At 36.3% G+C, this 16,790-nt stretch overlaps 1 protein-coding gene across 6 annotated transcripts in view; it reads right to left on the bottom strand.

Annotated features, from left to right (window-relative positions):
- Window positions 1–16,790, bottom strand: part of DPY19L1 (dpy-19 like C-mannosyltransferase 1) — a 95,526-nt gene that overhangs the window by 45,380 nt on the left and 33,356 nt on the right. For all 6 annotated transcript variants that reach the window (XM_027102211.1, XM_027102216.1, XM_027102212.1 and 3 more), the window contains exons 7-9: window positions 13,272–13,329; window positions 3,602–3,693; window positions 74–173 (exon numbers count right to left, since the gene is read on the bottom strand). In XM_027102211.1, coding sequence (XP_026958012.1) covers window positions 74–173; window positions 3,602–3,693; window positions 13,272–13,329 — 250 coding nt within the window. The remainder of the gene's footprint in view (window positions 1–73; window positions 174–3,601; window positions 3,694–13,271; window positions 13,330–16,790) is intronic.

Here is a 16,790-nt window from a genome sequence, read left to right as displayed (position 1 = left end):
TAATTTTAGACAAATGAGTTCTCATAATCAAGCTCACTAAGCTTAATTCGTTTTAAAAATGTAAGCACCTTACCTGAGTAAGAAGTACAAACTGAGCAAACTGCCATGGAAGCATAAAAAACACATTGGAAATGCAGAGTGCAATCAAGCTTCCTCTGTAAAGTTTTGTAGCCCTTAAAAAGATAAAATAAGTAAGTTTAACCAGAAAATATTCTAGCATGGCTCCAAACCACTGCAAATTAGAATCTCTAAACATGATCTGGTTATAACATAAACCAGATATATAACGAACCAGTGGATTAGAAATTATACCTCCTGACACTCAATTACAACAATTTCCTGTGAAAAGTAAATCCCCAATATAACTGTAAAAAACAAAGCTTTCCAAGGAGAGAGAGAGCACCTAGGTCAGTGTATCCATTGAGATTTTTCAAACTATATTTTGGTGAATTCATAACCAAACGTATTTAAAGCTGCATTCAATAGATTCATTTGGAGAGACAAACGATGTCTATGAAAAAATCACAGAAGTAGCAGATTCTAAGAGCTAAGTATTCTGCAGACAAGCAAGCAAGTATTCAGGATACAGGCTGAGCAGCTGAGGGAGGTTTTGTGGCGGATATGGGATAAAAGTTGGGTCCTGCACAGGTAGGACACAGAAAAGAGGCAATGGCAGGAGCCCTTCTGGAGTCACATTCAGAGGCTTTGCTTTGGTCCTGACTTGTATGCAAGGGATTTTTAGGAGGGTGAGGTGATTCTCTCATGCTAGTTTTAAGAAGTACTTTTCTCCTAAATCAGTGAACCACTGTGAAGCCCCCAACATGCCTAACATCTTCACTGTGGCTGTTATTAGGTGATTTATACAAAACTGAATTTCTAAAAATACTTAAAATTCAAAATTGGACAAAACCAATTTGTTAGGATAAAATATCTTTTTAACCTTATTTGTAAATGATTTTTAGCATTAGGAAAAGTCTATTCTAGCTTTATAACAGTATCCTTAGTACCTGCAGCCCACATGAACATTGCTCAGCTTCTTCCTGGCTCACTCAAGGCATTCACCTCTCTACCACCTCACATCAAGAGATGTCAACTCTAGGTGGAAACCGAGAACTAGAGGAAATGGCTGCTCTACCAAAGAGAGAGAATTCAGTAATAAAGATGAAATATCAGAAGACTTAAAAGACCACTAGAAATTAGGCTGTCATCCTTCAGAAGAAAGGTAAGAAGTTTACCACAACTCTAGGAAAGGAGGATGTGCTTTTCCCCAGCAAAAAGGACTGCAGTTGCCAAGAAAGCAGAAGGAAGATGTCAACTAGAGAAAAACAAGGAGAATGATAAAAGCCCTTGAAGGAAGGAAATTCCCTTACCTAACACTTTTTTATAAAAACCAAAAGTAAAGACAAGAATGAGGAGGTGGATGAGGCTGAAATGACAATGATTAGGAGGCTAAAGAAAACATAAAGAGCTTACCACAAAAGCACGTGACAAACAAGACAAAAGAACCTAACAGAACTCAGTCCCTGAAGCCAAGAAACAGGAGTTGGAGTAGCTCCACTTTGGTCAGTAGAATAATAGCCTCCAAAGAGGCCCACTACATGGCAAAGGGGAATTAAGGTTACCAATCAGCTGATCTTCAAATAGGGAGATTATCCTGGATTATCCAGGGGGGCCCAATGTAATCACAAGGGTCCTTAAAGTCAAAGAAGGTTGGAGTAAAATGACTGCTAAGAACTCAATCCACCATTGCTAGCTTTGAAGATAGAGGGGGCCACAGGTCAAGGAATGCAAGCAGTCCTCTAGAAGCGAAAAAAGGCAAGAAAACTGGTTCTTCCTTAGACTCTGCAGAAGAAGTGCAGCCCTGCCGACACCCCTATCTTAGGATTTCTGAGTTACAGAACTGTAAGATGTAACATGATAAATCTGTTTGTGGTGATTTGTTACAGCAGCAATAGCAAAGTAGCAGAACCTTCTACAGTACACCCCTCGGTATGGATTAAAGGAAGCAACCCTTCGCAGGTGGAGCAGCACCGTACACAGCTGCTCAGATCACAGCACATCAGCAAGGGAATATGGGAAGAATCAAAAGTTTGCCATCACTGGATTGAAGACAGAAGCAGAGGCAGAACAAAAGCAGAAAGTAGAGATTGATGGGCAGTCCACTGTATTGGAGAAAATACTGTATTGGAGAATACAGTATTGTATTGTATTGGAGAAAAAAGCCAAGATCAAGAACGCGGATGTGGAAACACAGCATGTGCAGTGATGAATCAGACACTCATACGGCACAACACTTCCTCCTGAAGTGTTTGAGAAGGAAACCTCTATCAAAGTGCCCCAGAACTAAAGGTTATGAATTCAGAGTTCATCTTATGTGAAGATGCTAAAAAAGTTCTAATTTTCATAATAAAAGAGGAATTTAAGGGACAGCAATCAGGCTGGAGTTGCAGAGACTTTAAAAGTTAATACAAAAGCTGCCACCCATCCCACATTCTGTGAAAGGCTGGTCTAAAAACCCTACATAAGAGACAAAGCCATGTAATGGCTCTGTTCCTGTTGAGATCATCACGGTAAATAGATCATTCAAAGGGCTTGATGTAACAGACTTCAACCAGTTCTCCTGAATTCTGCTGATCACTGAAAGGAGTTCTTAGTCTGGGTCATCTTCAGATTTTCATCATGCTCTGTTCTGTTCTTTCATAGACCCCGTTTTGTTTTATCTTCACCCTCTGAAACAAGGCAGCATCAATCTAAATTCAATATCTGTCAATAACGAGGGGAGGGAAATATTCTCGGTCCAACTCTCTCCACTCTTGTAGTGAGAAACATGGGAGGGCTCAATCCAATCCTGAGTTTCTAGCAGGAATTATCCTAGCATACCTTTGTCTACTCATGTGGTTTCTTTCTACCCCTACTATCCAGTTCTCAGGGATGCTAAACAAACACAGAAAGAAGAACTACGTGTATTAATGTACCTGACCACACCTATTCTATGAACCGTTCTTTGCTTTGAAGGGCTATAGCTAATGGGATACACCCTACTGCCACCAGCTTTCCCTCTTCTATTTTTGGGAGGCTGCTGTGGTGGCAGAAAATGGCTTGGGAAAGTAGAGATTGCAGAAGAAGTGGAAGCAGCTTTGCTGCTCCTCGAGCAGTACCTGTGGACCACTAATTAAAGGAAAGAAGACTAAAAGGCAGATCAAGAAAATGTTTTGGGTAGTAAATATTTTGAAGTTATACTTTTTTCTTTTGCGGTACGAGGGCCTCTCATGTTGTGGCCTCTCCCATTGCGGAGCACAGGCTCCGGACGCACAGGCTCAGCGGCCATGGCTCACGGGCTCAGCCACTCCGCAGCATGTGGGATCTTCCCGGACCGGGGCACGAACCCGTATCCCCTGCATCAGCAGGCGGACCCTCAACCACTGTGCCACCTGGGAAGCCCCTAAAGTTAAACTCTTAAAACCCCTTTATGAATTCAACCTAGCAACTGCATCAACTTAATTATTTTATTACACTTTTTATACTGGAAGTTTAAAAAATTCTAGCTTAAGTTATTCAATGCAAAACAAACAAACAACTACTAAAGATAAGACAAAGTTACCTGAGAATATGAGTCACAAGCAGCATCTGAAGTACAAGGAATGGATACGAGAAGCTTTCGCGGAGAGGAGGTGTCCACATCACACGGGTACACTGAAAAAAAATTCATAGTGCATGGTATCTTTGCTAAAATTGTTGAGTAAGAAACACCAAGCGAAAGCTGCTATGAAGTTTTTTCTACAACTTAATGGTGTGCTGGAAAACAAGCTACTAACTTTTCTACCAACAGCAAAACTGGAAGATACACATGGCATAAGCTCTTGAGCAACAGTAACATCATGAACTGTCAACAACGAAGTCCTAAAAAACTTCAACTGTAGCCTAAAAGGAAAGTAGGGAAAGCACCAGCAAGAAAATGTTCTGCCAAAAGTAAAAACACTACATTTGAACTGGTTTTGAAAATGAACTATAGTTTGTCTTCTTTCACGTGAATTTCAGCAAAACTCTCCATAAGCAATATTTCAAAACTCCCTGTGGTCATCACTGTTAGTATTTTTACTGACAATGCTGCTTAAAAGGAGCACTCCATCTTTGTTTTTACATCTTCTTTGCCCAAGCCACCCTGGGCTGCAAAATATTTAAAAGCGGCACAGGGGATCAAATAAAATCACAGAAGTCCTAAAATAGTTAAGTATCAACCTTTCTGAAAAGCTTACTTTAGACTTAATTAAATAATGTAGTATCCCAGTATGAGACTCCATCATGTTTCTGCATATATACTAAATATATTAATAAGTCCATCTTTCAATTTAAAGAAAACTGCACCGGATTAAATGTAAACAATTTGATATTACTACTACTAAGCTCGTCACACTAGAAGAAATAATTATATCTTTCACGTCAAGCAGGGCTACTTCAGAGACTATGTAGTATTACAAAGACCACAGTGGCAATAAGTCTTTCCTTTATTTTAGCTCTACCTCAGACTATTAGATATTTCTTCTGCTGCTACAGAAAGTCTGAGCCAATTTATTCCTCTTTTTTTACCAAAACTCACCATTCTCTATGAAATTAACATAAATATCTATTTATAAATGAACTGTACATACAAGAGAATATGAAAAGATTGAAAAAGTCTTTAAAAATGTATATTTGTTTTTACTGAAATGCAAAGTAAAAAATCTGTTAGTTTATTAGATTAACTAGAGATTTCAGTATGATTGACAGTAGAGATATATAAAATTTATAAGGCTACCAATCTCTATGCAAAAATGAATAAGAAAATATTTAAACTATGTAATACACAATTTGAAAACTTTCTTCATACAGACTGTTCACCCATATTTATTTTGTTACCAAATACAACTATGTTGTCATCTCTTAGAAATTCATTTCTCTTAATAGCAGGAGTAACTCAGTTTGCTAAAACTCGATTACATCCTCTGTAAAGTAAGGATAAGAAGGCTCAATTATAAATTAGTAACAAAAAGCAAGGTTTTCTCCTTCTAAAAAGTTAAGAGTGAATGAATTCATATGTATGTGAAAGTGCTTCTTATTGTTTCTCCAATAACACAGGGTGCTTTACTAGATCTGGTACTAACATAATTGCTGTTCCAGATGACACCATATAATATGAAAATAGTAAACAGATTTGTCTTAATCATACCTTAAATTTCAACAAATAAATATTTTTTATTTAACTATAATTTTAAATAGAAAATAAAAATCTATCGTTCTCTTTATAGGTTCAAATGTTAAGAATGAAAGGAGGAAATATACACACGTGAACTGCTTCAAAAAGGGTTACACAAATGTATTCTATACTCTGACAAAGAATAAGAAATTCTTTAATTGTGAAAGTAAACTCAATAAAAAATCTTACACTGTTTTAATTGTCATCATCCACTAAATAATTTTCAGCACACACTTCATAGCATTGAATAATACTGCAACATAACACTGCCTAGATATTGATGACAACAGGCTTTTAATCTATTTTCTGCTTGGTGAAGGCTGAATTTTTTAATCATCTACTCAAGAATCAAAAATGAAGAATTTTAGCAATAAACAGCTTCATTTTTCAACCTCTACTTTCAAATAGTTTACTTATACTCTTAGAGATCTAGCATAATCTAATTGATTTCTCTTCACAATTTAAAAATAGGAATAGAACTGACTAGTCAATTGTAAGTTATAGTTAGTATCAAACAGATCATGTTTAAGGCTTGTTCAAGAGTTTTAACTACAGTTAACCTTTGTAGGATAAATTGTAACTTGTTCGTATAATGTTTGGGTTTAAAACAAATTATCCCACCTCTGACTGCTGCACTGCTATGTTAGCTATAATATTGCTGTAAACACTATACTTACAAGCGATTCCAAAAAAGATTTCTGACCACCATGGGTTTGGCTACTCTTTTTCTGAGAATGGTGTAGGTTTAAGGATTCAGCTATCCAGATGTCAACCATAATAACGCTAGGTGCAACACCTATCGTTTGAACATCTTCCATCTGATGTTACTTAGGGCAGTCCCATTGTTTAGGTAGACCCTTAGCTTGGCATGGGCTTTGTGAGGCTGATGGGACTGCACCTTGATAATAAGTCAGGTAGCTTTCTTGGAGTTTGTCTCTTTCTATACCATGTACTGACATGCTGCCCAAATAACCAGTCAGTTACAATTTGAATCTGTAATACAATTTTGGCTCACACAAAAATTAATGTTTCAGTGATGTATAATTGTTATTAGTAAGCTTTACCATCTTAATAAAGAATTTCTACTGGTTCTATGAAAACCTTTTTTATCTCTGAACTTCTAGGATATCACCATATCCTACCATAAAGTTTGCACAGAACTTCTGTGAAATCAGTCAGCTTTGTTGGATAAGCAATAAATTACATCTTCATGACTCTATCCTTTATAGCAATGATGCAACCTGACCATTCCTTACTTATTTAAAATATAAAAAGCTGACAAGATGTTATCAATATCAACTCTACCATCTTACCATGTGGTTGTAAACTAAACTTCTCAAGGTTATCAACATAATCAGAATTCTGTATACAGTATGAAGGTATTTGTCAAGATACAAAGGCAGTATAAACTGAAACAAATGATTCTAACTGTATTAAATGGTAACATAACAGAGAAGCAAAAATAATCTATGTATATTTTGAGCTGTTTTACTTTTGAACTCTGTACCCCCTTAGTAGAATATAATCTTAGGAAAAAAAACAACAGCAAAGAAATCTTAAACCTTACTTAGTAGGTTTGTTATTGGTAATCGTAATGTATTAATTCTGAAACTATTTTGTGTATATTACAGAATAAAGCAAGTAAGTAAATACATTTAGATTGTGGGGAGGGAGGGGATACAAATATGGAGTGGGAGAAGGCAGGGTTTATACTACTAGATTACTAGATTAGAATTATTGGAAGAATCAGTATGAATTAATGATTTTTGCTAAAAGGACCTAAAAGTCATTACATCCAAGCAGTAATAAGCACATCAAGCACCCCACTTGTGGTCTCTAGTTACCATTTTCCACTAACAGGATCCAAGATTCCTTGGAAAATAGCTGATTCCACATCTGGGGGCAAGACAGTACGAGGTGATCTTGAAACACCTTTTTGTGCAAGAAAGTAAGTGTTGAAAGAACACTGAGGACATATCAAAAGGGCAGAGAATAGTACCCCTCCCTCCCAAACACACACACACACACACACACACACACACACACACACACACATTTGTTAGGAATTAATCTAATAAAAAATTTGCAAGACACAAAACATTGCTGAAAGAAATTGAAGAAGATTGATATAAATGAAAGATTACCTATGTTTATAGATGGGAAGATCTGATATATTTAGAATGTCACTTCTCCCTAAATTGATCTAGAGATCAAGGCAATCATAACTAAAGTCCTAGCAGGTTGTAAATCTACTGGGGGAAGGAGGAATCATGGAAAGCTGATTCTAAAATTTATACGGAAATACAAAAACCTGGACTAGCTAAAGCAACACCGGAGAACAGAGTTGGAGACTTTTTACTACCAGATATCAAACTTTTAAAGTTACAATATTTAAGATAGTGTGATACTGGCTTAAAGATAAATAGAAAAATAGAACAGATTTGAGAGTCTAAAAACAAATCTACAAATATACAGTTACTTGATTAATGACAAAAGCACCACCACAATTCAGTGGAAAAAGAATGGTCTTTTCAACAAACAGTACTAAGTTAATTGGATATTCAGATTGGGGTGAAGAAGCAGTGAAGAACAGGGAGGAAGCAGAGAGAAGTCACAGTCTCACACAGTGCTTAGCTTCCAGGAACTTGCTGAAGTCGAATCCAGTGATGGACTGAAACTAAAAAGCTAAAACTTCACCCCCTCCAGATTCAATTGCTGGTAAGATCAAAGAGATCATGCCCTGGGCTGAGCATCTGGGAAACTGGAGATTGAGCCACAGAGCAGAAATCTCCTTAATTCATTTGAAACTGGAGGTAAACTAAAACAAATTAAAACCACAGCCCTGCCCAGCTTAGCAAGACTCATGGTGGGATCAAATTGCTCAGGCCCTTACCCTACATACCTGACACAGGAAAAGATAATCCCTCTCTGGGAAAAAAACAAGCAAAAACAATTATCTACTTCAGGCTTTATCATTCTTTTATACAAAATGTCTTGCAAATCTATGAGACATGCAAAATACAAAAATATAACCCACAATCAAAAGGTAAATTCTAGTTAAATCCACAGATAATGTGAATGTTGGAATTAGCAGACAAGGACTTTAAATTTAAACTTAATAATTAGGTTTAAAAATTTGCAGGAAAAGATGGACAGAATGGGTAAACAGACAAAAATTTTCAACAGAGAAATGGAAGCTCAGGAAAACAATGAAATTCTAAAATTGAAATTTATAATATCTAAAATAAACAAGTCACTGGATGGGCATTAAAGCAGACTGAATATCAGAATAAAATACCAATGAACTCAGGGATATGGCAAAATAATATATCCAAATAGAGACAAAGAGAGAAAAAATTAAAATTAAAAAAAAATGAAGAGAGTATCAAAAACCTATGGGATAACATCAAAAGTTGAACATACATAGAATGAGAATCCTCAAAGACAATAAGAGAGAGAATGGGGAAGACAAAATATTTGAAGAAAAGGTATTTGCTAAAAGGTTTCCAAAAACTGATTTAAATTAAAAAAAAAAACCCACGGAACAAAGATGTTCAGTGAAACTTAAGCAGGATACATACAAAAAAGACCAAATTTAAGTTCATCACCATCAAACCAATAAAAATCAAATATAAAAACAAAGCTTTAAGGACTTCCCTGGTGGCGCATTGTTTAAGAATATGCCTGCCAATGCAGGGGACATGGGTTCGATCCCTAGTCAGGGAAAATCCCACATGCCGTGAAGCAACTCAGCCTGTGAGCCACAACTGCTGAGCCTGCACTGTACAGCCCGTGAGCCACAACTACTGAAGCCTGTGCACCTGGAGCCCATGCTCCACAACAAGAGAAGCCACCGCAATAAGAAGCCCGTGCACCACAACGAAGAGTAGCCCCCTGCTCACGGCAACTAGAGAAAGAAAGCCTGCATGCAGCAACGAAGACCCAACACAGCCAAAAATATAATTAATTAAATTTTAAAACAATGACCAAAAAAAAAGAAAAAAAACAAAGCTTCAAACCACCACAGAAGATACACATTACATTCAGGACAACAATAATAAGAGTGACAGATGACTTATGAAACAATGGAAGCCAGAACACAAAACAATGACACTTAAAGTGCTTAAAGATAAAGCTTTCAATCCAGAATTCTTATCCAGCAAAAATATACTTTAAAAAAATGAAGGCAAAATAAGGATGTTTTTAGAAAGGCAAAAGCTAAGAGAACTTATGGGCAGCAGATCTTCACCACAATGCTAAATAAAGTTCTTAGACTAAAGAGAAATGATACCAGATGAAAACCCAGATCTGCAGGAAGAAATGAAGAACACCACTGAAACCCAAACTAAAACATCCAGTTATTAAAGATGACTAAGAGTTAACTAGGCACAGATTAAGAGATACAGGGGGAGGGAAGTATACAGGGCTAGGAAACAGCATGTGCAAAGGCCCTGAGGAAGGAAAAGGAACAGTCCTTTCTGGGAACTAGAGGAAGGAAGGACAGCAGGACTGAGGCAAAAAGAAAATGCCCTGGAGTAGTGAGACGCAGAAAGGGCCAGGTCACGAAAGATACTGCAGGCTAGTTTTCTACTACATTAGAAGCTAGTTTTCAAATCTACATCAACAGATTCATTTCCAGCTAAGACTAGCACACTCTCTGTTTTTGGACTTTTGGAGTTACTGTAAGTTTCACAAATAGGCACACCACTCAATAGTCTGAACAACACATCTTGCACTTACACTATAGTCCAAATTAATGTAAAAAATATTTAAATCATGTCCCTCTTCTGCAGGTAACCCTCCATGGCCTTTCCACGTGCTCCAAATGAACTTTACAATGACTGACAAGACTACAGAATTGGCTCCTTCCACACATCACCTCCCGTCTTTCACTGTTGGCCTTATCCCTTCCACTCTCTGCTCTTCCACAATGGCCTCCTTGCTTCTCCCCAAATAAACCAGTATTCCCCCCACCTTAAGCAGAGGATTGTTCCACCTTCACATGATTATCCACAAGGACAGGGGTCTTTGTTTTACTAACTGACACATCCCCAGCATCTACAAGTCCTGACATACAGTAGGACCTCAGTATATGTTGTTTTAATTGAGTTGAATAAACAGAAGACTCAGAATAAATATCCTGGCCAAAACCTTACGATCATTAGAAAGGAAAGCAAGGGAGGGAGGGAGGAAGGAAAAGAAATTAACAGTCAAAAATTGCAGAAAAAGGGCTTCCCTGGTGGTGCAGTGGTTGAGAATCCGCCTGCCGATGTAGGGGACACAGGTTCGTGCCCCGGTCCGGGAAGATCCCACATGCCGCAGAGCGGCTAGGCCCGTGAGCCATGGCCACTGAGCCCGTGCGTCCGGAGCCTGTGCTCCACAACGGGAGAGGCCACAACAGTGAGAGGCCCACGTACCACAAAAAAAAAAAAAAAATTGCAGAAAAATATTGCATCTAGTTTTTTTTTTAATGTACCCATCTAAATGCTTTAAAAGCTAAGCAAAATTGTTAGCTTTCATCTTAGCAATAATTCTCAATAGGGACAGAATCAACATTTAATTAAAAAGCTTGGTAAGTGAAAACATCTGCATAATTTTTATTATGAAATATATAACCTCAATATTATTGATAATTACTATGAGCAATTAATAGCTCCTTTACTGTGTTTTCACACTTTTTAGATTTGAAGGTTTTAAATTTGTTTTAAATAATTTGATTAATCATTTACACTACATAATTTGCAGTTCTTTTATTAAAGCAAATATTTTCCCTTGTAAAATCATCTGAGAAAAAAATATTTTAAAAAGTACATCTTACACTATCTTAGACTCAAGTACAGAGCAAACTAAATAATGGAAATAGAAAAAAGCAGGTAACAATTCACAACTGTTTTTTGGCACATAAACCACTCACTCACATGATTTAAATAACTCTTCTAAGAAAGAAGGGTACCAATTAGAAACTGGCTAGAAATTCCCGTGAAGCAAACACTGACTCTCCGGAAAAGTTCACTAAATGCATTAATAGGTACTATCAGAGTAGATGCTTCCCCCCTTATAAAAACTATGTACTTTAGGCAACATTTTTAAAAATCAGAAGAAAACAAGGGTCTGAAAATTGTACAATCTGAAAACCAAAATAAATATAAAATTATAATAAAATAGATTTTAGTTACTTGAGTTCTCAAGATTATTTTACCCAAAACTGCAGTTTATGTTCTAAATTTTAATGTCATTACTCAAAATGGTTACTTTTCTACTCTAAAGCTATAGTTACTGATAAAAATACAATTATCTACTTGACTAATTCAGTAAAACCACAATTCTAATTCTAATCTCATTTAGTTTACCTTTTCCTAAGTGGAATGTGTTCCCTAAGCATGTTTCAGTGTACCAAGTAGCTAAAAAGTATCAAAAAAAAACCTCTCAACCTGAAAAATGAACTGAATTGTCTGAATTTCATTGTTAAAAACTGAAAAGACTTTGTCAAGAATGATGTTCATGCTACATGAGTATCAAAATTATTAGAAAAATGTAAGATCAGGAATTAATAACCTCTAATTTACACTGAGAATATTTCTGCTTAAAGACAGTAGTATTTAAAACTGTGCCTTGGCTTCAAAATTTACAACAGTCCCTTTCCTCTCAACATCTCATTGTGAACCCTCAATGTTCCTTTCTTCCATTGCTAAGCAGTTATTACCTATTTCTTAGGTCATTCTCACAGATCTGTGCTTCCAAAAGGTTTATGGTCCAACGACAGCACTGAGCAGCATCCACAGTCAAAAAGAGCCAAATAATTCTTTTTTTCTTTGCTCAAAATTCAGATCAAATCAAGTAATTGATGTCATATTGCAATCATTTGTCAAATGCTCTAATCCATAAAGCTTTAAGTTTCTGTGATTCTAAATACTAAGCATGTGTTAGTTCAATTTCCATCAGTAATCCACTGAATAATATAAAATTCAACCTTAAGTCTACAGTTAAGTTTTTGCATGACTACTCTTAGAGCTTTGTAACATGTGCATATTCAAATGCTGTAGACACTTAGTGTAGAAACACATAAAAGGAATGAGTTACTTCACACAAAGCAACCTGACCTTTCTTTTCTTTCCCTTCATACAAAACTTACCATGAAAGAAAACTGGACAGAGATATATTACTAGAAATTCATTTACAACTATAATTAATTTCCTGGAAGGATTTCACTGGCATCTTGAATTTATATTAAAATTTAATCTAAAATAAGTTACTAATGATAATATAAACAATTACACAAACTAAATTATTTAGCAGTTAACTGTGTGTCAAACATTGTTCTAGGCACATTACGCATATGAATTCATTTAATCTCCCCAATAATCCCATGAAATGGATAACATCATTATGCCCGTTTACAAAGAGGAAACTAAGGTGAGATTAAATGGCTTGCCTAGGTCACTCAGTCACTAAATGGCAGAGCCAGGATTTGAACACAGGTAACCTGGATCCAGAGTCTATGCTTTTTACAATGCTGTTCTCTTTGGAAAGCCCTTGGATACGTGAAAATTTATAGATACAATAAAATATTCTGCAAAGGATACTCAAAAATATATCAAAGTTGAATTGAAATGCATTAAACTAGAAACATACACTATAGCTCCTACATCGAAAAGTTACCCCGACACAGGAAGTTAATGGATACATGGCTAGCCTATTTGCGTCATAGTTAGAACACAGTGTTAAATTATATATAGAATTAACACAGACCCACTATTTCTTCAGGCCACTAAGAGATGTATCACATAAAAGATAATGGTCATGAAAAGTTAGCTAAAGATAAGTGCTAGTGTTTAAAAAAATGAATCAAAATAAGATCAAACATTTAAAGAATGCTACTATAGATTACATTTAAAGAAATTAAGGAAGAAATTTATATTTCTATTAGTAAAATCTCCTAAAATTTTAAAAAATACTTGACTGACTACCTAAAGAAGAAACTCATATTTCTAGAAGTAAAATTCCCTAAAGATTTTGAAAATATTTGTTGACTACCTACCTCTCCATGATTGAAAAAGAAGCACAACACTGTAACCAGGCCTCCTAATCGACTGCCGCTGGAAAAGAGAATAAGAAAATGTAACTTGAATAACAGAAAGCAGGTCAATCTTAATAAAACCTTGAAATAACAGAGCATGATAATCTGCCAGTACTACAAGAAGTTTTAGCCACACTAGAACTCAACTATACTTATTTACAAAACAGCTTATTTCCTCTAAGGTATCATTAGCCAAAACAAGTTTTATTTTAAAAAAAATCATTTTCCATCTTCAAAATGTACAGAAAAACACAAACTGACAAGAAATAAAAAATTCTTAATAGTCATGTTACTGTGCGTCATGCAACCTGACCTGTCTTTCTCTTCTTTTTTTTTTTATCCTTTAGTACACATATTAATTTGTGTCCCTCAGCATTTCTCAAAGTATTTTTCTTGGCATATAATATATATTCAGAAGAGGGGATGGGAGCAAGTACAGAAAAGTGCTTAATGGTCATAAAGCTGGAAATCACCACACTGTCTCCTGCTCTTGGAAATTCACAAAGCATGTTAGCACATTAAAGATTTAATTAATTCAGTATTTCCCAAACGCAAGCTACTTTTATACATGCTTGGGAAACCTAGTTTACAGATAAAGTTTTATCGTTCATTTGTTTTCCAAAAATTGGGAAATACAACACAAATATCAAAATATGAAAATCTGGCATATAACTCTAGCTAAGAAACCACAGTGGTATAGTTTGGCAGTCCTAACAGTTAAACCTTCATTTGATCACGTAAGAGTGAAAACATCCCCATTCTCCTCAGCCCCTGGCCAGAAGCATTTGGGCAGGTGAAAGTAAGGCTGTTTTTAGGTTTGTTCCATCGTTTCTTTCATCTCTACTATTGAGGTCTTTTTACTCTCTTTAGCTCATGCTGCTTTCTTGTTATTTTACCCAAATATCCTTCTTTCTTTCTTTCTATCCATCCAGCAAATACGTATATAACACAGAGAAGTAACAAAGAATCAGACATAGGTATTCTAGGCCATTATATTTATTCTTCAGGATGTATGAATGAGGAAACACAGAAGAGATACATGAGATGGCAGGGATAATCCATGTAGCAAGAACATACACCTTCTGCATCACCCCCAGAAGGAGAAAGGAAGGGCTGGGATCCCCAGCACATGGGGCCAGTCAGCCAAGAGGAAGGTGAAGTTTGCATGTTTAGTGGCAAGGAGTTTACAGAGTTGCCATTTTCCCTAGAGTCAGGGCACAGAGTCACTTGCTGCTCAAGAGAACAGGTAGCAGGGCTAAAGGCTTGAGGAAAGGGGGGAAGGGGATGTCTGAAATACCACTTGCATTTAAGGAGAGAGGTAAGGAGGGAAAACAGAAGGACTGTAGAGCCATCTTTTTTTTTTTTTTTTTTTTTTGCGGTATGCGGGCCTCTCACTGTTGTGGTCTCTCCTGTTGTGGAGCACAGGCTCTGGACGTGCAGGCTCAGCGGCCATGGCTCACGGGCCCAGCCACTCCCCGGCATGTGGGATCTTCCCGGACCGGGGCACGAACCCGTGTCCCCTGCATCGGCAGGCGGACTCTCAACCACTGCGCCACCAGGGAAGCCCCAAGGCATTCTTTTTATTTTAATAGATGTCAAATATTGCACAGTACAAACACACTGCAATTTTTTCAGCCCTTTTCCTGTTATTGGTCATACGAATGTTTTTCAATTCCTTACTATAGTTTTTAAAATGTTAAAATAACATCGCTGTACATGTAAAAAAAAAATGGTGCCTTTATTTCTATTGAATAGACGTGTGAGACTGCCAAGTCAAAGAACGTGAACTTTCCAGAGAAGCCATTCCAGTCCACACCCTCACCAATGTATGCGGGGTCCGTATCTCTATAACACAGCACCCAATATGCCCAGATCCTTTTACATTTTGCCCATAGGAAGGGTGAAAATGTTTTTCTCACTGTTATTTTGATTTGTTCTTCCTGCCTATTTGTACAAGGCATCATTTTACTTTTTTAAAAATTTTTTTATTAATTTTTATTGGAGTACAGTTGCTTTACAACAAAGCATCATTTTAGTGGGCTGTTTTGTTCTGTTTTCTTCATTTACTCTTCTGTGAATTGTATATTCACATTCTTGTCTGTTTTCCTATTGGATTCTCTGTTTCCCTATTTAAAGATTAGGGATACAAATTTTTTTACTGTCATGTGTGACAGTATCTTCTGATATAATTTACAGTGTATTGTCAGAAAAAAATTTTAATTTTATGTAGTTAATTTCATAGTAAAATGTCAATATTTTAATTTATTTCTTCTGCATTTCCTGTCTTGTCTGTGAAGGTCTTCCTTACCTCAAAATTATATAGTGTTCTAATATACTATAGGTTATGGCGCAGCATCTTCCATGATTATGTAGACACCTTTGCTTAACTAATAAAGCAGGGAGGCAGACTTTCTGGTATATTCAGGCCCTGCATAGCCAGGAGGAGAGAATAAACTTTGCTTATATACGAGGAATGTTCTAAGTTACAATCACTAGGAAATGATATGACTTGCAATAAATCCAAAGTAGTGTTCCCAGCATTTACCTTCCTACCCTCCGATCCTTAATGACTATCACACAGGTCATTTTATTTTGCTAAACAGAAAAGATGTAGTAATCAGAATACTTAAAATTGATTTTTTTTTTCCATTACAGTTGATATTTCAGCATTCCCTAGTGGTTAAAAAAAAAGTTTCTTCTGCAATATTACCAACTACCACCTGTGAGAAAATATGAAAGTTCCTACTGTGCAAATTTGAAAGGATTCTGAGCTTGGCAAACAATTGCCACATTTACTCATACATCCCATTAATCTTTTGAGCCTTGATTTCCTTAGATATAAAATAAGGGGGTGAGAATGTAAAAGATCTTAAAAACACTTTTCAGTTCTAACGTTTAATAATTTTATAATTCTCTTCTTTCCCAAACTTTTCAGTGAAGCAGATTCAAACCAATCATCACATTTTGGTAGGCTGTGTTAATCTCAGAGGTTTCTACCTCTATTTACCAAAGAATGATGAAACACGCAAAGTTCAAAGAGAAAATGAAAGTAGTAATTCAAAATGATATTAAATTACCCTTGGAGTGAGTTTTCTTGTTGTATAAATGCTTAAGAAACAGCATATGAGAGAATATTTTGGAAAGAAATCAATTAAGAGGATTTCCAGTCTCAAGTTTGAGATGTAATCCTCAGCACCTGCTAGCCCACCAGGCCTGGTTGAGAGCTGAGCATCTTCCCTTAAACTTAGAGGCAGGGATACTTTGGAGCATTAAGGAAAGAGAAAGTAAAGGTGAGAGAAAGAATGAGAATCAGGAAGGCTGAGAAAAGTTCTCAGCTTGGTCCTGCCAGTCTGTTATAAGCAAATCATTAATGCCTTTAAATTAACTCTTTGTCTGCCAGGGCCAAGAAAAATAATATTTTATTTACTAGATTGTGAACTTTCGATACATCACTGCAGCTGTTGGAGTGCCTAATACTGA

Source organism: Aethalodelphis obliquidens, unplaced genomic scaffold (genome assembly GCF_003676395.1).
Source record: "Aethalodelphis obliquidens isolate GAN/ISIS:26980383/991018 unplaced genomic scaffold, ASM367639v1 scaffold5, whole genome shotgun sequence".
Classification (NCBI taxonomy): Eukaryota; Metazoa; Chordata; class Mammalia; order Artiodactyla; family Delphinidae; genus Aethalodelphis; species Aethalodelphis obliquidens.
This window is presented reverse-complemented; position numbering and strand designations above follow the sequence as displayed.